This window comes from Aulonocara stuartgranti (genome assembly GCF_965226115.1).
Source record: "Aulonocara stuartgranti genome assembly, chromosome: 17".
NCBI classification, from domain to species: domain Eukaryota; kingdom Metazoa; phylum Chordata; class Actinopteri; order Cichliformes; family Cichlidae; genus Aulonocara; species Aulonocara stuartgranti.
Genome location: NC_138953.1, coordinates 15,768,108 through 15,791,634, shown reverse-complemented (window position 1 = coordinate 15,791,634; position 23,527 = coordinate 15,768,108). Strand labels below are relative to the sequence as shown.

The window sequence follows — 23,527 nt, the reverse complement described above, 5'->3', positions numbered from 1 at the left end:
GCTAGACAGATATAGCAGCAGCTGGAGAAACAGTATCCTAAACGGGCACCACAGTATTCAGTCTTTTAGACTTCTCTGCTGTACCATTGCTCTTCAAGATCTTTCTGGATAAAAAGACCAACAGGACAAAATGGAGATTACACTTGAAAATGACAAAAACAGCTCCTCAAACTTTGAGTACAAGGGTGCTCACCAGGCATTCAGGGACCGCTGGAAAGGGACAGATGACACCATGTGTCGCCACAGCATGTCCTTTCACCTACACCACACACTGAGGAGTGAGTTCTTTGCCAGCTACCTGTACCTGCTAGAGAAGGTTCCACTGGGTAAGATGGGTCATAGAAATGTACTAAAATTTTTTCTTGAATGTTGATTTCATGACAGGTGTGATGTGTTCTTCTCTTCTTTTCATACCCATGTTTTGCCAAAGTCAGGTTGCTGAAATAGCTAAAATAACAAAAGGTTGTTCTTACTGCACCTCAGGGCACATTATAGACTCCTTCGGATAATGCTGATCCTTATTCTTAGACGGTTACTCGTAAATATTGATTTGTATGATTTTAAATCCTGTATCACCACCACTGCACTTACCTAGAATGCCAGGATTTACCTCTAACTATGGCTTGTTCTCAGATTTAGTTAACTTATGTCTTTCCAATGGTTCAATGGTAACTTTATTGCCCCCAATGGGAAATTGATTTGCAGTATGTCCATACACAAAAACACACACACACACACACACACACACACACACACACACACGAAAAAAGGATGTTGTAGTTGCTAAACGTAGCCAGCAAAACTACTTCTTAATTTTCGGAAAAACATTTAATGATTTGGACTGTGTACCCACTTCCTGTTTTATTTTGATATCACTCAGCTTAAGTTGACATCAAGTTTTTATTGAGTTGCTGCAATTTCCTGCCTTATCTGTGTCCATATATATATGTATATATATATATATATATATATATATATATATATATATATATATATAATTGATATGAAATTCTCACTTGATGTTGATAACAACACAATCAGTCCATGCATGCAAAGAACTCCAAAGAATGTCCATAAATCAAGTTATGTTTAATAATGTGAATGTGAATAATAGTGAACACTGAACACAAAGGACATGGAACGTCATGACACCAACTGAAATCTATCAGGAATTGGAAAGCAATCCTGTCACTTAGTGCAAATTAATATCAGCTGGTTTTGTCCCAATAGCTGGCCTATCAAATAATGTCTCATTACCAAGGTTTCGCACAAGAAACATCTCATGATGGGTAAAACTAATAAGCTCTCTCAAGACCTTTGCAACTTAAAAAACATACTGGCATTAATTAAAAAAAGAATTTCTGAACTACCAAAGGTTCCAGTCAGCACTGCTGTGGCCATAACCCAGAAGTAGAAAAAACATAATTTCACCATAAACTGGGCATGACTAGGTGCTCCCCACGAGATTTCAGAGAGATGAATGAAAATAATTATTAGAATAGTTGTCACAGACCCAAGGACCTTACAAAAAGACCTGGAACCAGCAGGCACAATTGTTTAAAAAGAAAAACAATAAGTAATGAACTCTACCACCATGGCCTGTATGCACCAGACTCCATTGCTGAAGAAAAAGCATGTTGAAGCGCATTTAAGGTTTTTTGACCAACATTTAAACAAGGCTGTGAAATACTAGGAGAATATATTCTAGTCAGATGGGACCAAAATTGAATTCTTTGGATACCATAATGGTTGGAAGTCAAACAGCACTGCATATTAGCCCAAAACACCATACTGAGATGTAGGGCTGGGCCATATTATACCGTTCACGGTAATACCGGTATAATGTTAGGCAACGATAGGAAAATGAAATATATAGAATATGAGTAAAGCGCGCATGCGCAGTGCCATTGTTTTCATACGCACATGGCCGATTGTTGAGTGAAACAGATGAACCAGAATTGGTTTGTAAAAATGGTGCAACTTCAGTGATGTGGAACTGGTTTGGTGTTTGTCCGTCAGATACACGACAAAGCACATTTTTTTGCAGAACATGCAAGCGGCCGTCGTTATTGTCGTATTTGTCGGACTAAGATGCTCTTAAATCTGGGAGTAATCTGGGTCCTAAACGCCGTATGCTTCAGGTCAAACGAACACTGCAGCATCACCGAGAGTTAAAAACTGTCTAAATTCTTTCATCTTTAATAAAACGATCAGCATTGCTGCTTTACCAGGTGTAACTATGAAGTTTAACTTCCAGGCATCCATGAAAACAAAATGTATTACATTTAACGGAGTTAGAAGTTAGCAGGAAGCTAGCGGAAGTTAGCTCGCTAGTTTCGCTAGTTACCTAAGCATGATATAGCATGTTCTGACTGAGAGATTTCTGAAAAAAATCAAACGTACAGCTCTGCTATCACTTCCAACATAAATGAAGACAGGAAACGAAACAGCAGTGACATTTGTAGGGTTACTGAAGTTGGGCTAGCTGGTATATAATGATGTGCTACGTGATCGCTAGCGACACAGCTATGTTAGCATAACATAAACAGTGAAGCTGGAGGACGAACACTAACACTTTTCCACTTATAAAAGTTAACGTGAAGGTTCCTCATGGTTAGAGACAAATGCAATCGCATGGCAGGATGCTGTAAACGGACCAAAGTTCAGTCAGGAGAACAACTGAGATAATCCATCCACAATACGAGGTTAGTCATTAATATACTGCAACAACATGGGAATAGAGCAGCTGCCAGAGAATTCAACATTAATGAATCAATGGTACAGAAGTGGAGGAAGCAAGAAGAATGAGTTTAATAAAGTTTGATTTATCTGACTGCTTTGTTTCGCTTAATGTGCCTTATAATCCCGTGCACCTTATGGTCTGAAAAATACGTACTGCACACTGCAGTTTAATGTTGCAAAGCACCTCTTTTTAACTTCAGTGGATATTATACATGGTTATGCTCAGGATATGTCAGCCCATTTCTACTGGAAATGCCTTTTGGTTAAACTTTCAGCAAGGAATTTGCATTTGCACTGTTACATTTTTATAAAGCTTTAATGTACATAAAAACCAGCTTCTTGTTTAAGTGAAAATAAATGGAAGGTTGTCTTTTTGCGCTAGTAATGTTGTGGAGTTGTATTTTGTCTCGCATCAATTATATCGTCAGTTATATCGTTATCGCAAATTTTCAAATATATATCGTGATAAATATTTTTGGCCATATCGCCCTGCTCTACTGAGATGAAAGTTTGGAGTTGGGAACATGGTGTGGGGCTGTTTTTCAGCATATGGCACTGGCATGCCTCATTTTACTGAATGAAAGATTAAAGGAAAAATGTACCGAGACATTATTGATAAAAATCTGCTGCCATCTAACAAGATGATGAAGATGAAATATGGGTAGATGTTTCAGCAAGATAATGATCTCAAACACAGAGGCATGTAAGCTCTCTATTAGCTTCAGAGAAAGAAAATAAAGCTGCTAGAATAGCGCAGCCTGCCCGGAGTACAGTTGAAAGTCTTGGAAAGAACTTGAACAGAGTTCACAGAAGGTGCCCACTGAACCTAAAGGCTTTGAAGACCGAGGAAAAATGGGCCACAATCACACCTGAGCAATACGTGCGAGTAGTTCCTCCATACGGGAGGTGTTTTGAAGTTGTCATCACCACAAAAGGCTTCTGTACAAGGTATTAAATAAATTAAAATAAGGGTGTTCAATATTTTTTTCCCTGTGCGATTTTTCATTGTTACACACAACTTGATTTATGGACATCTATGTTTTAATTTCTTTATTACTGCAGTCAAGTGTTCTAGCCATTCTCAAGATGTTTTTCTTGCTTTCTCAGATTATCTGAGATTATTGCTTTGGCATTCACCTTCATAGGCTTCTTCCTTATGTGTTTTGGACTAGTTCACCTTTTTGTTTTTGTTTCTGATAACTGTTTTGTTGACTTAGTAACTGAAAGCACGTGTCTGACTTCATAAATCTCTTATTTTGGACTGACTAACTGACTGTCTACATATGGGTCTTCTCCCTACTTAACCATTGCAGTACATCTTTTTGCAACTCTGACAATCACCTTTATGGTCAGAGATGCTTTATAGCAGGGGTCTCAAACTCACGGCACGGGGACCACTTGCTGCCCACGTCACCCCTACTTGTAGTGACGTGAAGAAATATAATGCAATTTGGCCCTTGAAGTTCCTTTTTTTTGATAGGGAGGATTTGTTTGTTGTTGAGTTCAATGTTAAAATAAATTCTTTAAAAAGCAAAAAATGATTTAATATGAAAGCAGTATGAGCAGAGAGTACAAACATGTTGAGGGATTGGCTGTGTCAGTTCATTAATGGAGATATTTGTAAAGAAAACAATTTTCACTAGCAGTCAAAAACTAATGTGTCTGATTTTTTATTTTGCTAAATACAAAAAAGGTTATAGCAGAAATGCTGCCATGTGTCTTACCAGAAAGAGAGTACCAGTTTGTTTATTTGGTAGTTCAATAAAGGGCTTCAGTTAAAGAGTGAGAAAAAAATATATATATTTGCGCTCATGTTTGCAGTTTTGCCTTGTTATACAACATTAAAAAAAAAAAAAAAAGGCAAAACACTACATTTTCAGAAATATTTTCGTGTGTTTGTTTGTTTTTTGTATTACTTGAGCACTAACGTAGCCCTCCAATGAGATGACACTGCCAGCAGTGGCCCACAGCTCATTTAAGTTTGCTTTATAGGCTTCAGGCTTTATGGGAGAAACCCCTTAAAGATAAATTTCCCCTATGACTGATTAGTGCAGTTGTATAGTTTGCAGGACATGCAGTGTGCACTATAACAATAGCTCTTTTTCCTTTGTTATGTTTTTTATATAGTCTAAATAGATGTTTAGTGACTGTATAACCAGAATAGTCATTTATTTGCACTAAATTTAATTGCATTAATTGCATTACAATACAAAATGTTATATTTACTTATTTATTTAGGTCAGTGCATGTTAATGAACATAAATGTAAAAAAAAATTACATGAATGTAAACATACCAGATTATAGCCAAGGGCTAATTTCCATCTGTTGTCCTTAAGCATAAAAATAGACATAATAATTCATAAAAATTCATCATTCATTCATAATAAAAACTCCATCACCAAACTTACACATACACACCATTCTGTTCCCAAATAAAACATTAAAACTATACAACTCATACATGATCACACACTTGATTTGTCCATAACCAGTTTTTAACCTTTGCCTTAAACAAATTGAATTTCGAGCATTCTCTAATGGGTTGAGGAAGACTGTTCCACAGATGGCCTCCCTCTACAGAGAGGACGTTCTGCCCAAATGCTGTCCGTCTGTGGGGTATAAACAAGTCTCCTCGGATTGTAGCTCGAGTGGTCCTGTCTGAGCTACCAAATACTTAAACATTCTCGCATGTGCATGTTCATGACATTGTGTCCCATTGTGTGAATGCAACTTAAACATGTAAAATTATATATATATATTATATAAAAGATTTTAAGTTCCCTTTATTCTATATAGATTAAGTAGCCCTTTTCCTACTTTTGCTACCTTATTTCCTAAAAGGTTGACACAGCAGATGGAATACATATGTAATTTGGCACTATTTAAATGTATTAACTTATTTATTTTATATCAGATGCCATTTGTAATGAAATAGACGAAGTTATCACAACATGTGTACATACATTGAATCCATCCTACCTTGTATCAGAAAGTTCAGTCTGGTGTGGTAATGATGTGATATGATATTTTGGGATATTTTCTTGGCACACTTTGGGCCCCTAGTATCAAGTGAGCATTGATTAAATTCTATACCTTAATATCCAAACCGGACCCATCTTCTAACAGCTGCTTTCAGCAGATTAATGCACCATGTCAAAAATCTCTGACAATCTCAGCCTGGTTTCTTGAACATAAAATTGAGTTAATTGTATTTAAATGACCTCTACAATTAACAGATTTCAATCCAAAAGGGCACCTTTGGCATGTGGCAGAATGGGAAATGCCTCATTGCTCCCTCGTGGCAGCTGACAAATGTGCAGCAACTCCGTGATGCTATCATGCCAAAATGGATCAAAAGCTCTGATATTTTCAACATCTTGTAAAATCTTCTAATTAAGGTAAAGGCATACGGGGGCAACCTAGTAAAAGCAAGGTGTGCCTAATAAAGTGGACAGAGTACAACTCTTTCCTTAGATAGAAAGGTGATGTGGATATTTTCATGTAATGGTCACACTAGAGTTGCTGCATACACCTCCAGTATATTGCACTTCGCCTTTCACTAAAAGATAAAAAGCATGTGAATCCCTTTTAAACAACAACAAACAACACCACTGTTCAATAAACTGTGGTGTTACCTGCACATTTCTGCTTCCAGCCTATCTGAAAGACTTATACTGTTAGCAAACAGAAATTCCTGGTAATGTTACTTGAAATAAAAAAATAAAATTACTCATTGACTACAAGAAAGGATCTGAGATCAACAGGGCCCTAAAAGTCTTCATCAGGAACTCAATAGGGATGTGGCAAACAACAGTGAGAACATAAAGAATTTTGATGGAGAATTTATATAAAATGCCTTCTTATCATTGTGTTAGTTTCCCAAGCAGCTACAGAAAATATATAGGCGACATTGCCTATATATGGCCAAATGTACTCCCCATCTGTCTTAGTATGCATATGAACCTGAGATCCCATTTTTAATCCACGGGATTGAATATGATGTTGGTCCAGCTACAACAGATTCAACTCTCCTAGGAAGGCTTTCCACAATGTTTAGAGGAGTGTGTTGGAAGTGTTGGAACAGGAAGGGACGGATCCACAAATGGGATCATATTATTGTCTGAATTATCTATGCTGAAGTATTAAGAGTTCCTTTCACTGCATCTAAGGAGCTTGTCTCCTGAAAAAGAACCCCACATCGTAATCCCCCCTCTACCAAACTTTAGGGTTGGCACAGTCCACCCAAGCAAGTACCGTTCTCCTAGCAACCACCAAACCCAGACTCAGCCATCAGACTGCTCTGCTCTTTTATACACCTGCGGCCATGGATGTGACTGAAAAACTTGACTTTAATGATTTGGATTGATGAGTGAATAGATATGGCAATATAGGTTGTTGCCATATCTATTGCTTAAGGGGGTTCTCCAAATTCAAATTCCAGAGGTCACTTGACTTTAAGCAGCAAATACAGCTGATATCAGTGTAACCAGACAGGAATTTTGTCCGTAATTGTGGCTTAGATGAAGACTTGATTGGATTTGATGAGCAATTGGTTGTAAGTCCTGGTAATTCCTAATGTTTTCAACAACTTAGCCTTTCTCCCAAGTGCTGAACCATATGTGTAATGAAATATTTATTAACAGAAACAAAGTAAAATTTCTTTTGTAGCTTTGTTTTTATACCATTAAACAGTTACAGGATAGCGATTTGTTAGTGTTAATGCTAGTGAGTGAATTGACATATATGAATCATTAATGGTTAGTACATTCATATAAAAAGTGTCATTGGAAGCACTGCAGTGCATTAACAGTTTAAATAATAGCTAATCATCTCCAGAGTGCACTCATGTCTATCATGAGATCATGGGCTGAACAGCAGCAACAGGAGATCTTGAGCTGTAGGTCATTCTAGCTCAAACGTGTCTTATTTTCTTACCGTCCATTTGATACAAGGACCATTAATGGAATGACATATCAAACACAAGAGCACTTACTCATGTCAGACAGTGCTATGCCGTCTGATCTACCATCAGGCGGCTGCAGTCAGGTCATTTACTAACAGCGTGACAGATTAATCCTCATACCTTGTATCATTTAAGCAAGTATTCTGTTACACAGAAAGTCCAAGATCAGCTTCTAATGAGCTGGTGCACTTTCAAGGTGTGAGGTAGATGTACAGTTTGATTGGCAGACAAGTGTGCTATCAAGCTGTCTTCAGGTCTTCTCCGTTCTTCTCGACATTTCTATACTTACACTTCCCCTGAAAGCTGTCCTGAGGGATAACATGACAAGTAAACACCAGTTGTAGGTGCTTTGATCAAAGCTGGTACTGTGAGAAAAATGTTAGGTCATAACCACATTTGTCTCCTTTTACATCTTATTTTAGTGAGCCTGGCCAGGTGCAGCATGATTAAGCCACCGTGTCATGAATCATGCTATTAGTTATCAAACTGACACATTGCCCTCAGCCTCCTCCCCGAAACAACTTGTTATGAAGTCAGTGACAAGAAATATGTTCATTTATTACAGAAATTATTTGCAGCTCAGTAGAGCTGAAGTAGTGGAAGTTTGGGATAGTTTAAAAAGCGAATTATAAAGTTTCTTGAAAGGCAATATCGAAATTTCAACACTGTATACATTTCTATTATCAGCCTCCCAGTAATAAAACTTATTCGTTTTAAACATTTGTAAATTCACAACAGTAACTTGAATCAACCACAGGGTTATCATGTACCATATAACAGCTGAGCTGAGTGTAGGAATACTACACCGCATCCCTATTTATAGTAGTGATCAAATTATCATTCTACATTTCCTATGGGACTGAAACCATCTTCATACAGAGCAGTCTGGTGTCATCTTTGTAATGCTTCGGAAAAACTCAAACCAGTCAAAAATAATCATATCAAACTAATTGATCATTATTTAAAACAGACATCATTCTTATAAATTCATATCTGGTAAACTTCTTAACACTTTCCCACTATAGCTCATTACATGCGTTGATGTAACGTGTTGTCACATTGTAATACATGGGTTATCGCTATAGCATAATTTTGCGAAATGGTGAAGTCTAAAAACTAACACAAGTTTGAAGTCTGAAGTGGTGGCAATGACATTCTCACTCACCCTCAACCAAGGGCACAAACACCTCAGAGGGTGCTTCCACAGTAACCACACGTTACATGAAAAGATTAGGTACTCTGAAAGAACTGAGTGGATATAATAGATTTTTGCAGAACACAATTTAATATTAGTGGATAAGCGTTACAATACAGAAACTAGGAATAAGCACTGGCAATGTTTATAATTTACTAGCATCAGCTCTTGTTGTGAGGTGTTGATGTTAACTATAGCGCCGCTGAACTATATTTAGAGTGAAATACCATGCCTATTTTGTGCCTGATGCGGTTGTGACAGTTGCTGCTAAAAATGGGGAAAGCTGTGAGTGTAGTTCCAGAACTTTTTCTCTGTCCTGCAGCTCTGCCCTGCACCCTTATCCCAAATGTTTAAATGTTTAATCTCACATAATTCTGGTTCTCAATAATATTCGTATCTCATACAGAATACAAGACACATTAAAGGAGGAGTCTTGTGACTGTCATTGAATAGTAATAAACAGTCTGTGTAGTTGGTCAATTGTGTTCAAATGACGTTCTGGGTTTTATGATAGGTCACCCGGTATGTTTGTCCTTGTGTTCTAACAGTGAAGCTGTTCCCAGTCACCTGTGAGTACATCAAAGGAGAGAAACAGTTCTACTACAGAGCTCAGAAGTTCTACGAGGATGTTCCTGCCTCAGAGGAGGGCATGATGGGAGATTTCGTAGAAATATCCAATGTTGATCTGGAAGGTTCCCTTCAGTTTTTGAAGAGGTTCGTGGTAAGTCAAAAGTTAGTACCTCACATTCAATTAATAGAATCCAGGCAAAAACAAATCTGGGAAATTTTCACGCATGCTGGTCACTACAGTGGGCAGCTAGTCAAAGGCTGTATTCTTGTATTTGTGTGAGTGTTGTTGGTATACTTGAACATAAACCACCCCATTGGACTCTGATGTGTCACTCCATACCCTGCCACCCACTGATTGTTTAATGTTACTATGATGTGTTTCATTGTAATTATTGTTATTTAACCCTGTCATGCATGAATTATGACAACCTCTGTCAGGATTTTTTTTAAAGTATTTTTATTCATCTTTTCATACCTTGCTCCTCCCCTTTGTGAGTGTGGACGCTTCATCTCTTTGCTCTTGAATGCTTTGCTTCTTATATTGATTTTTATTGATTTTTATGCTGATTTTTCCCCTTTTTTCCGTGTGAGCTTACCTGCGATAACTTCTGGACACTTGTAGATCATTAGGACTAGAGTGTTCTTAACAGAAACAGCAACATTTTATGGTTACCTTATCCTCAGTGCTCCGTGTGTCTGTGGCCTAGACACAGCTGAAGCCTGATTACAGCGTCTGGGCACCGAGCAGCCTCAATAACCTGGAAAGGTGCTAACCGCTAGGCTAACTAGCAACAAGATGCCTTCCCTCTCCACAGATGACTACCACAGCCTCCTGCAGAAGATTGCAGTACTGGAGACAAAAATTCATCGCTTAGAAGTAAATGTGGAGGTAAATGGACTGTGTGGAAATGAAACAACCTTGCCTTTGATTCAAAACAATGGCGATGAGCAAGCTAGTACACAGCTAAGGAGCACAGATAACATGACCAAGAAAGTAGACTCTGTGCATTATTATAAATCCTCAGGTGATAATCCCCCCTTAGACTGTCTTGGTGCAAAACCAAGACATAAATCATGTCTCCTGGAAGTAGGGTTGCCAACCGTCCCTTAAAATACGGAATCGTCCCGTATTTCGAAACAAAAGTACACGTCCCGTATTGAGCTAATAAGGGACGCACTTTGTCCCGTAATACAGTGAGAATCAAAAGTAGTCTATAAATGTTAATGGAATTAACGCTTTGTTTGAAAACATAATTCCCAGCCCCTCTCCTGCTTTGTGACCAATGAGCTGACACCACACTTATGACAATTCGAGTATGACAATTCAGATTACCGCTCATCTCATTGGTCGAGGAAAGGTCGCTTACGGAGAAAATACCGGAAGACAACAGATGACCACAACAACAAGCATGGCCAACAGGGAAACAAACGCTGACACTGCGGTGCAAGTCTCGGACGACAGTACACCTAAAGCTGGACATACACTGTGCGATTTTTTCAGTCACGTTATTCAGCTCCTGCTCAAACTGCACGATTGACTCGCAGGGGTTAGACGTTGGTAGGTCACGATGCAGGTCTCACACTATACCGCCCGATGCTCTGATGCGACCTGAGTGCTCACACTGTGCCTCCATAAGATGAAGGTTATAACAGAAAATCTGTCGCTCTCCCTCTCTCTCTCTGTCTTTCACTCACACAGACACGCACACCACCACCATCAACTTTGCTAAATTGCTAATGAAAAACATTGATCAGGCAGCTGTGATTGAGCAGCAATGTAGATCCAACTATTTTCACGGTTGTTGTGGTCGTGATCATTTTGTGAGGCCACATTGGAAAGCTCATCCGAGCCTTTTCGAAGTTCTACAAGTAGTGCCTCCATTGCTTGTGTCCAGATCACACGCTGCACTGCTGTGCTGCTCCGTCTTTTTCACCGACGTTTACGTGTTTGCGCGTGAGCAGTGTGAGCGGCTGTGGTGAGAACCTCACGAGCGATTGATGATCGGGAGCTGGTCGTGAGGTGTTAATCACTTCTCGTTACCCCACGTATACTACACGACGCACGATGAAGGCCAAAATCGGTCCGATCACTCAAAAATCGGCTAAAAATGGGCCAAAAACCGCACAGTGTAAGCCCAGCATTAGAGCAGCAATGTTTGTTCCCCTCAGAGAAAGGGAAGAATGGGAAAAGGAAAACACCTGGCTGGAAAAAGTTAATATGGGCATGTGCAATGAATATCAGCGCTATGTGGCCAGAAGTGTGATAATATAATTTATTTTGTGTAATAAACAACTGCAAGGATAGATGATTACAACAAATAGATGACTAATACATAAAAGTAATACATAGATGAATAATGATGATGAGTTAAGATGCGTAATCATGGGAACAAGCGGGTTTACAAACAGGAGCAGCTGATTAGCATTAGAAAAGCTGAAATAATACCTCAACTGAAGCCAATTGTACTAAATGCACTAAATGTGCACTGTTACAAGAATATTTTTCTTTCTATTGTTTTCTATTATTTTAAGTTAAGCAGGACAGAGTTCTTTTAAAGAAAGATTTACTTATATTCTCAAAAGTTAAGCATGACAGGCTTCTGTTTAAGAAAGAGACCTGTTTTACTGTGTTAATGTTGTCATTTTGAGCTAAAAATAAATGGCTAAATGATCATTTGTTTCACATGTGTTCATATCACAAAGAATAGAATATGCATCTACTTAAATCAACTTCAAGTCAAATGGTTAAAAAAATAATTTCACACACAAAAAAAGAGCTAGAAAATTCACCACACTGGGAAGGGTGAAGACAACTGGGTCGCCCGGCCCTGGCCACGAGGTGTCCCTTATTTATTTTTCAGGGAGTTGGCAACCCTACCTGGAAGGGGGAGGACGTATCACAGGCAGGGCACAGCGAGCTGAAATCTCTGAAACCGACTGGCCTTCACTTCCTACGAGACAGAGAAGCTCTTCTACCCCTGTATACGGGAGGAAACAGGACTGGACAACCGTGTATAGGAAGGTTAACAACAAACCTCCAAAACAACTGAATGTGAAACTGCAGAACAGATTTGCTCCACTATCAAAGGACCCTGGATCTATATCGGACAACCATCCATCTAAAAGCAGCGAAATAAAGTCTGAAAATCTGTTGAAAAGTGAAAGGCCACAGGGAAAGCTAAAGGCTAGGCCTGAAACTCTGATTGTGGGTGACTCTGCCGTAAAGGATGTACAAAGGATGTGCGGTAAGAACACTAAAGTCCTCTGCTTTCCTAACGATATGGTCAACAACCTGAAGGAGAGAATTCTTCAAATTGCAGATGAATATCCAACTGTGACAAACATTGTTCTGCATACAGGGTCAAACGATGTGTCCAAACAACAGTCGGAGGTTCTGAAACGGGACTTTACTGGATTATTAAATACTGTAAACTCTCTGAATGCAGCTGTATTCATCAGTGGACCTGTACCGCCGGTCAGAGGAGGAGACGAGAGATTCAGCAGGTTGTTTACACTGAATAAATGGCTTATATCAGCATGTGCTGACCACTCAGTGCACTTTATCGACAACTTTAATATTTTTTGGGAACGCAGGCATCTGTTCAAAGCAAATGGATTTAATTTTAACAAGTCAGGGGTGAAACTGTTCACCTCCAACTTGTTTTATTCCATACGTCATCCATCCGTGCTTGGTGCCAAGGCTGAGATAAACGAGGAGTTATCTCATAAAGAGGAACAAACAGTACTCCAAGAACAGACAAAGCCCAGCAGAAACCTTGAGGAGGAGCTCCATTTGCCCCCACCCGGGAAGAGCCTCAGAAAGGAGAGACATCCATGGCATCTGAGGAAGAGCCTCAGAAAGGAGAGACATCTAAGGCAAGAAGAGGGGTCCCTATTTGCCTCCAACTCTCTCAACAACACCAACGACCAGGACAAGGGACCACGACCTTCCCCAGTCCCCCAAACCCCTGACAGGCCATCACCCTCCTCCCCCTCCCTTTCTCCCTCCTCCCCACACCTGAAATTCACTGAGGAGATGATGGAGCGGGTCAATGCTGGGCTCAGATCTACCCCCCGTCCCAATCCCTTTTTGTCCCCCATAAACCCCCCACCAGAGCGGCCAAAGGTTCGCCATCGAGCCCCACCCTCAACAGAGCAATCGAAGTCACATTGCCCAGCCTCGCCCCCCTTAGTTCCTCTTCATGCCCTGTCTCCGCAGTCTGATGTGTGATGTGTGAAGGGTCCGGGCTGTGAGGATTATGGCAGTGATGACTTTTCCCAGGAGAAGCTGGGACCCTGTTTACTAGAAGGTTTTAAAATTTCTGTACTTTTAGGTGACAGGAGACATGTGGCCTGGTCAAAACACAGAGAGCTGCACTCTAAAAGATCTTTAAACATAGTAAACATACCTTGTGTGCCACAGACTGCTCCCAAACACGAGGGGACAAGTAATACCTCTAAAACACTTAAGTTGGCTTTATTAAACGTTAGATCTCTAGCTGGGAAAACATTTTTAATTAATGATTTAATCACTGAGCACAGCCTTGATTTTATGTTTTTAACTGAAACTTGGTTGGACCAAAGTAACAGTGGAGCTGTTCTCATCGAGACGACCCCTCCTAACTACAGTTTTATCAGTGAGGTCAGGGCGAGCAGGAGAGGAGGAGGGGTTGCTGTCTTATTTAATGAATCATTTCAATGTAAGCAGCTATCTCCTGGAAGTTTTCAGTCTTTTGAATATGTGGCTTTACAGCTGAAGGCCCCATCCAAAGTTGTGTTTCTTAATGTTTACAGGCCTCCCAAATACTGCACAGACTTTTTTAATGACCTCAGTGAACTGCTGTCTGTGATCTGTGTTGATTTTGACTGTGTAATTATTGCTGGGGATTTTAACATCCATGTGGACAACCCTCAGGACAAAGGGACTAAAGACCTGAGTAACACTCTGGGCAACTTTGGGCTGACTCAGCATGTAACAGAGGCCACACATAATAGAGGACACACTCTTGACCTACTGATCTCCAAAGGCCTGAGCATTTCAAAGGTTACTGTGTCTGATGTGGGCCTGTCTGATCATTACTGTGTTTTCTTTGAAAGTAAAATCTCAGCCCACACAAATATATCAACAACAGTGATCACAAAACGGTGTATAACTGAACACAGTAGTGCAATTTTTAACCAGGTCTTCCCATTAACACCTGACCTGCCCAGAGGGTCAGTCAATGAGCTCGTCAATAGCTTCAATGCTAACATGTTAAATGTAATGGACACTATTGCTCCCATTAAGGTGAAGGTTATCTCTGGAAGGAAAAAGTCTCCATGGAGAAACTCCACACTGGTGAAAAATGAAAAAAGAGAGTGTAGGAAAGCTGAGCGCAGATGGAGAAAAACAAACCTCCAGGTTCATTATGACATTTATAAAGAGAAACTTCACAATTATAATTTACAACTGAGGAATGCAAGGAGGTCCTACTTCTCTGACATCATCACTAAAAACAGCCATAATGCTCGGGTCTTATTTTCTACAGTTGACAGGCTAACAAACCCTCCTGTGTCAGTGGCAGCTGAACTTCATTCGACCATGGCCTGCAATGACTTTGCCAAATTCTTCACTGAAAAAATCCAAAAAATTAGACAAGCAATTGGTACATCAACAGCAGATCCAGGATATGTACTGTGTCCACCAAAAAACTGTTTAAACACCATGAAACAGTTTCAACCTATTAACAGCAAAGACCTGGAGGACATCTTAGGTCAACTGTACTCCTCCTCCTGCTGTTTAGATGTCCTGCCAACAAGTTTTTTCAAAAAGGTCTCAAAGACTTTAGAGTCAGACCTGTTACAGATCGTCAACTTTTCCTTAATGTCAGGTGTGTTTCCAGAATCACTAAAAACTGCTGTAATCAAACCTATACTGAAAAAGGACAATCTTGACAAGACACAAATGAACAACTACAGGCCGATCTCAAATCTCCCGTTTTTAAGTAAGATCATTAAAAAAGCAGTTTCCCAACAGCTCAGTTACTTCTTAAAACAGAATAATTGCTACGATGCCTTCCAGTCAGGTTTTAGACAGAACCACAGCACTGAAACCGCTCTGACCAAAGTGTTTAATGACATATGTCTGAATACAGACAGTGGAAAAATGTCAGTCCTAGTTTTACTGGATCTCAGTGCAGCATTTGATACAGTTGACCACAACATATTACTCAAACGACTGGAGAACTGGACAGGTCTTTCAGGAACTGTACTAAACTGGTTCAAAACATACTTAGAAAACAGGAAATACTTTGTATCAATAGGTAACTTCACATCTGAGCAGACAAGTATCACATGTGGAGTTCCCCAAGGTTCCATCTTGGGACCCCTTCTGTTTAACATCTACATGCTCCCACTGGCACAGATTATAAACAACAACAAAATAAACTACCACAGCTATGCAGATGACACACAAATATATATCACAATGTCACCAGGAGACCGAGGCCCTGTACAGGCTCTTGGTAAATGCATTGAGGAAATCAATGACTGGTTGTGCCACAATATTCTCCAGCTAAAGAAAAACAAAACTGAAGTAATAGTCTTTGGCGCCAAAGAAAAACAATTACAGGTCACCAGAGAACTTCAATCTATACATCTAAAAACCACAAACCAGGCGAGAAATTTGGGTGTAGTGATGGATGCAGGCCTAAACTTAGAAAAACACATTAAGACAATAACAAAATCAGCTTACTATCACCTCAAGAATATATCAAGGATAAAAGATCTGATGTCTCAACAGGACCTGGAAAAACTAGTCCATGCATTCATCTTTAGTAGGCTTGATTACTGTAACAGCATCTTTACAGGTCTACCTAAAAAATCAGTCAGACAACTACAGCTCATTCAGAACTCTGCTGCTCGAGTCCTCACTAAGACCAAAAAAGTGGACCACATCAGTCCAGCTCTGAGGTCCTTACACTGGCTGCCTGTCCGTCAGAGGATAGACTTTAAAGTTCTGATGCTGGCCTATAAAGCTCTGAATGGTTTAGGACCAAAATACATCAATGACCTCCTGACCCAGTATGAACCATCCAGATCCCTCAGGTCATCTGGATCCGGTCTTTTATCAGTTCCCAGAGTCAGAACCAGACACGGAGAAGCTGCATTCAGCTTTTATGCTCCTTATATCTGGAACAAACTCCCAGAAAGCCTCAGATCAGCTGAAACACTCAGTTTATTTAAATCCAGGTTGAAGACTCACCTGTTCTCAGCTGCATTTGAATAAAGCACCAAATCCACACTTTAAGCTTAAATTTCAAAACTTACATTTAACTACTGATTTTATCTACTGTTCTGATTTTATCTGTTTTGATTTTATATACTGTTGTTTGTTTGTTTGTTTGTTTGTTTGTTAATTAGTTAGTTAGTTTATTTGCTTGTTTTATTCAATTTTAAATCATGCTTTTTATTTGTTCTTGTTTCTAATGTCTCTGTAAAGCACTTTGAATCACCTTGTTGTTGAATTGTGCTATACAAATAAACTTGCCTTGCCTTGCCTTGCCTAAAGATGAATAAAAATAGCTTTTAAGCTTTAAAGTATATGCTTTGCACGCACTTTGTCATAGTTTCTGCATATTGTCCTGTAGTATATCAATTTGCAATGTAGCTCTTAGTGTACATGCCAGAATCTATTTTTGGTGAGAAATTTGTCATCCTTATTGTACAAAACAAATTATTGTTTCATGATGATGGCGCCTCAGTGCAAATTCTAATTATACTGGAGTCGTGATGGCAGCCTCATAAACACCCACACAGAGTGAGCTGAGCCAACAGCTGGTAATCACTTTGTACTATGGTATTTTTATTTATTTATTTTTTAAAAACAGCGCTAACTTCTGTACAGTGGACAAGGAAAGGATTTCTTTAATGTTCTGGGTTTGTCTGTGTGTGTGTTGCTGCTGTAGACAGGGGAGTCAGGCTACATGCCCTTTATTTACAAACTCCTAAGACTGCTTAAAAGGAACTACAAACAATTAGGAGGCATCCTTTCTCTAGCAGTAATATAACCATATAAAATTATAATGCTCAAAAAGCATAAAGAAAATGGGAAATTGGGATAGCAATTTAAACATTAATGTACACAGTGGACTGAAGATATTGAAAACACTGTGAATTTTCACATTCTATATCAATTTCAACTTGGCAGAGATAGGGTTAATGATTTATTCTATTTCAAACAGGCCAATGAAACTGGGAGCCAATTTTTTGGACTCCCGTTGAGCTAGTTAATAGGTATGCCCTCATTGTCATCTGTTGTGATTTTATTTTGAAAGGATGCTTCCTGTTATGCTGCGGAGTATATGCGAGAGTTCAATAAACAAAGTCACCTTTTGGTGTGAATGCTCCGGTAAAAGCCGATGCCCCACGTGTGATTATTCCTCCGTCTAGATAATAAGTATCTTCAATATTCATGCAGATTCTGCTAGAAGACCCGTCTCTGCTAACAACTCCATACAGAGCGCAATGTTCATAGGAGGGGACATCTGAGGGTACAGTGAGCTCACCTTCAGTGGCTGGGAATGAGGTGACTCCTAGCCAAGCCATGCTTCAAAGGTTAATAGGCCCATAGCAGCAGAGGTCATGGTGTTGTGGGCGTATTCTACCCACACCAGCTTGGAGTGCCATATTGACAGGTTGGAGGAGACATTGCACTGAAGAGGGACCTCAGTCTAAAACTCCCATACACGAGAGCTGAACTGGAGCCACTAGTTAGAGATGATGTCAGAAGGAATGCTGTGGAGTCTGAATGCGTCCACCAGGCTATGGTGGACTCAGGTTTTATGCAGACCCTGCCCCACCAAACCCTGGTTTGGCCTGGGGCATTGCTGGAGGCAGAGTGGGTGGAGGTTAGATGTGTGCATGGGGACAGCCACAAATATCCCATAGTGCCGCTTCAGCCAATTCTCCTATTAGCAGCAAACTGTCGGAGTGGGAGACTAGGCACAGCACAGTATAGAAAGAGTGCCTGGTATTCCAGTGGGCAATCAACAATGCTCCTTCATTATTACCTCCTGGGCTGCCTTTTCACCCTGTGTTCGGATGGGTGATGGAACTGCAGTGCCTCCGTCGCATGAAGGATGCCAATGTCCGGATCACCTGGTGGCATCTGGCTCTCCACCAGGTGGTCCATAGGCCAGGGATGGAGATGGTTGTCACTGATTTCCTCTCCTGCTCGGCTAGGCCTAGATGGCTCTCCATCGATGGGGGTATGGGTGGCTTGTGGCTTAGCTGCAGGGGGGTAGGGGGGGGATGAATGGCTTCAGGGTGTGGTGTTCGGGGAGGGCTCTCACACACATAACCTGCATCATCTGATTATGTCTCCCCATTGTGTGTGGCGTAAAGCAGGAGGATCATTATTCTCTTCCAAAGTCTCTTCCCTGGCTGTGAACAGCTTCTGTTTACACCTGACGTTTCCATTAAAAAAGAGTGTGGCAGGAAAAGATTTAGAACGCATCCAGATTAAAGAGAGCTACATAAGTGCACAGCAGTATGGCAGTAATTCACTGAAACCAAGAAGCTTCCTGTAACAGAGCTCCTGTGGGCCCCCATACTTTCCTACAATCATAAACTGGGGTCCCTGATGTGGAGGGGTTGTAGTGAGGTCAGAATACCAAATGAAGAGGAAGAAAACCAGCACAAGTCAAGTGAGGTGACTTTTTATTCCCTTGTGTTAAAGTTCATTGCTTTGTTACCCTAAGGAACTGGGGTTGATTTGTTTGGTACTTTTGAGCATGAAAGCTTGACACCTGGTAACATAAAACATAAAGTATAGAACTTTTTATGATTTAGACATGATAATAATGCACTACTAGAAGAACAAGAAAGATTTAAGCATCTTTTTGTTTTCTGTAAAATTGAAAATCTCATTTTATGACTACATTTGCTTTATAGACAGTCTGCATTTTCCTAACTTTAAACTCTAAGTATCCTTTAAAATGAATTTGATTAAAGTTATATGAGTCTATCCTTTCTTTTTCTTTCTTTTTAACAACAGGGGCCCGGTAGTGCGGGCACACAGTGTGCTCTGGATTGTGGCTGTGGGATCGGGCGGGTAGCCAAAGGTGTGCTCCTTCCCGTGTTTGAGAAACTGGAGATGGCAGACATGATGGAGCACTTCCTGCTCCATGCACATGAGGAGTACCTGGGTGACGATGCTGACCGTATTGAGACCTACTACTGCTACAATCTGCAAGAATTCACACCTCCACAAAACAAGTATGATGTCATATGGATGCAGTGGGTGGCATGTAAGTATGAAGGTTATCTATACACTCTGCTCATGAAAGATCAGGTGTATTGATATATTTGAATTTTCATCTATTGTACAATGATGCTTCAAATTGTATACTTATGAAGATACAGTATACTCTTAAGTACCTCATTATACTTATACTTTTAGACTTAGAGGTACAATGGCTTGTCACTTAACTGCTGTCCTCTAAGTTACTGCCCATGTACCCTTGACAGAAAGCACTTATACCCTCGGCACTTTATCTACCTTATCTTTGGCTGATACAAAATACAGATACAAAATGAAACTTTTCCAAATATTTTGCATGCTGTTGTAATTCTGCAAACTTGTTGATGCATTTTGCACTTTTTCAAACAGAAAATCCTAAAATTCTTTAAAAGAATGTTCCGAGGTTCTATTTTTATATTTGCGCTTATGAATTATTCTGATCTCATATTGTTTTCCTTATATATTATGTATCTCTAGTTTATTTTAGATAACTTTAGGTTTATTAGTTCCCTTTGGCATCCCCTTTCTGTCCTTTTAGTCTCATATCTGTATTTTGTAGTTTAGTGTCATTCATGTTAAGTTTGCCATGTCTCCATATTTTTTTACTTTTTGTCTGCATCAAGCTCACATTGTCCTAGTCTCTCAGTGTTTGTGCGTCCTGATTTACTTTGATAGTCCCCTGTCTCGTGTGCTTTATGTCCCCCCATCTCGTTATGTCTAATTTGTTACTGCTGTGTATCACAGTGTCTCTGCTCCCCTAATCACCCTCCTGTATGAATATATTGTGTCGGTCTCCCTTTGTCCTTGAGCGTCAGCTCATTTTGCCTAATGTGTCCGAGCTCCTCGTACCTCATAGTATGTTTCCCAGTTTATTTTGTGTAATTTGAAGTTTTCAGTTCCTTTTGTATTTCATGTCTAGCTTTTTGTTAATGAATTATCTTCTTAATAAACGACGTGACTTTTGTTAAGATTATTCTGACTCAAGGTTTTTGCATTTGGGTGAAATCACAGTCACTGGACTTCCATAGTTCTATTGGGGGACTTGATGATTTCTGCAGTGACTAATAAATCAGTTAGAAGTAACTATTTTTCCTGTCTTTCCCTTTAGGCCACCTAACAGACAAGGACCTGATGAACTTCTTGTTTCGCTGCAAAAAGAGTCTGCGTCCAAATGGTGTTATCATAATCAAGGATAATATGGCTAGGCAAGGCTGCAAGCTGGACCCCATCGATAGCAGCATTAGCCGCCACCTGGACATCATGAAGACCATCATTGCCAAGGCTGGACTGGAGGTCCTGGCTGTTGAGAGACAGGGAGGCTTCCCAGAGATCATTATGCCTGTCTGGATGATTGCTATGAAATAGAAGAGACAATTTTAGTGCAAACAGCTTAAGCTTGTGGTTTGCTTTGATAACACAAAGGAAAATTCAGCTCATAGCTGAGTTCACTTGATATTTCAGGATTTTTTTCTGCTGTTTTGCTGAAAAGCAGAACAACATAGCTAGAAATCTTAGCAGTGTAATCCATCTATAAATGTTGAAAAAGCAATGTGGACAGCATGATGGCAACCAAGTGGATTTTATGGAGACTGGGGCTTTTTTTTTTCTTAAGGCCACAGTATACACACACAGTATAAGACAGCATCCTGTATGTCAGCAGATTCATACTTTTATCTCTTTATATCTTTATGACATCAATGATCTTGATCTTGTGGTTCAGACTAGTTTTGAACTAAATCAAACATCAACACCAAATATGAATCATGTAAGATTTAATAACAAAACGTTGCACAAACTTGTAATATATATCTGGATACATTGTCTGGAAAATGGCATATTATTTTTGTTAATAATATGTTATTTTTGTTGCATGCAGTGGATGGATACAGATACCATGCCATTTCAATTGGTTTTGCTAAGGTGTAAACTAACTTTTAAAAGCTTTGTTTAGAAAACTTGACAGCAAACAGCTGGGATGGTTCAGTATGTCATCATACTGTGTATTCTGGGAATGCTTAACAGTTAAGAAGTACGGTGGCCCCCTAGAGACAAAGCACGTACAAACTCCAAAACACGTACAAACTGCTCCATGATGCTAGGGGCAGTGTTTAGCTTGATTTGCAAAATAAATGGCAAGTTTGTTGCAAACACAGGGCGTTGGATACCGGCGGGAAACACCTGCAAGGATAGAACAACCACGCTTTATAAGAAAGGTAATATGCAAACTGTTGTTTGTTTAATTTGTTTTTAATTACTATGAACGCTTAGCTTAATGTGGAGTCAAATCTGACGTTAACTAACAGTCAGTGTGCTTTGCTCAGAGAGAAGCTCAACACTGCCCCTATTGTGCTGGAACTCTTCTGTTGTGTTTTGGAATTTGTACTTGCTTCTGAGTTTGTACTTGCTTTGTCTCTAGGGGCCACCATAAAGAAGCACTGGCAGAACTAGAAAATGCTGTAGAGGTCAGACACCTAGCTTGGGCAAGCCGATTCCTCAGAGCAATTTTTAACTTTTTAGCCAAGCTAACCTTATCATAGTTTCAGTCCAGTCAAAGCTAACTGTTTGCATAAAGTAATATTATAAATGTAGAGCAGTATGCCATTCAAAACAGCACCAAACTAGAATGTTTCCACAAAGTGGAAAATTACAAATGAATCACATCCCAACTGGGAGTATTTTAATTTCTCAGTTTAATTAGTCATTGTGATCTGCGTGTAAAACAGGGATGACAGATCTCTGTCTGAAATTACATAGACTCTTACAGCATATGTTGGCATGTTTATAGAGCTGATGTGGAGACAGTTTAGTCGTTTTTTGGGGAAAAATAATAATAGATATTAATTTTAAAAAAGCAAAAAAACAAGCACACCCAAAGATTGCAACTCCCCCCAAAGGGCAAGGGTAATACTAAAACTTGGATATTTCATGCTGATGTTAGCATTGGTCCCCAATAATGACATCTGTATTGGTTTCATACATCATTTGTGCTGATGTCAACATTGTTAACATGGAAATCTAGTGTAATATACTCATTTTTTCTGTTGTATTGTATTGTTGCAGACTTTCGAGAGTTCCCTCAAGTGATCCTATTTTATAGATGCTAGTTGTTTTTTCTGTATAGGAAGGGCTCATCTGTGTAGTTTCTTGACAAACAGTTTCAATGGAAGGAGGCAGAATCAGATAAGCTCTCCAAATCTCGATCATAGTTATTTATTTCTGAATATCACCACAGATCTTGTCTGGCTGGACTGACTGTAATCTGCTTGCAAACTGCAAGACATTTACAGTCCTTTTATTTTAGACCTCCTCTCTTTGTTAAAATCCTTATTAAAAATAATAAACTGAATTCATTTTTATAACCAAATCTGGGCAAACACACTAGAGTTCTCTAGGAAGTACAAAATTTATCAAACACAACCACTAAAACCATTTTTCTTCTGTTCAGTGTGCAGTCAGTTGTAAATACTTTTGCCTTTGTGTATTTTTAAAAAAATAAATTATCATGTAATATTGCAGATTAATAGATGTGTCATGTTTTCCATGCTTTTATCGAATCATACTGTATATTTGTTTTGATATGAAAACTAGTTTTAGCTGGACCATTTTTGTAAAAGAAAACGTCAAATTGAAAGCTAACAGTAGCTTAGCCAACAGACTAACAGTAGAAGCAGCACATTGTTTTAAACTAATGATTTTCAGCTGGGCCCTTGAGGTGAATGTGGGGGTTATTTCCTGATTTTGACAGACAGTGCCTGTTTTCATATCTGCCCTGGC

General features: G+C 39.5%; 1 protein-coding gene across 1 annotated transcript; it reads left to right on the top strand.

The window, feature by feature from the left end:
• ntmt2 (N-terminal Xaa-Pro-Lys N-methyltransferase) lies at positions 1-23,262 on the top strand. Its single transcript, XM_082511340.1, has 4 exons — positions 1-326; positions 9,450-9,622; positions 19,508-19,760; positions 20,862-23,262. The coding sequence occupies exons 1-4, from the start codon at positions 131-133 to the stop codon at positions 21,116-21,118; spliced, it is 879 nt and encodes a 292-aa protein (XP_082367466.1). The 5' UTR covers positions 1-130; the 3' UTR covers positions 21,119-23,262.
• Positions 23,263-23,527: the final 265 nt, after the last annotated feature.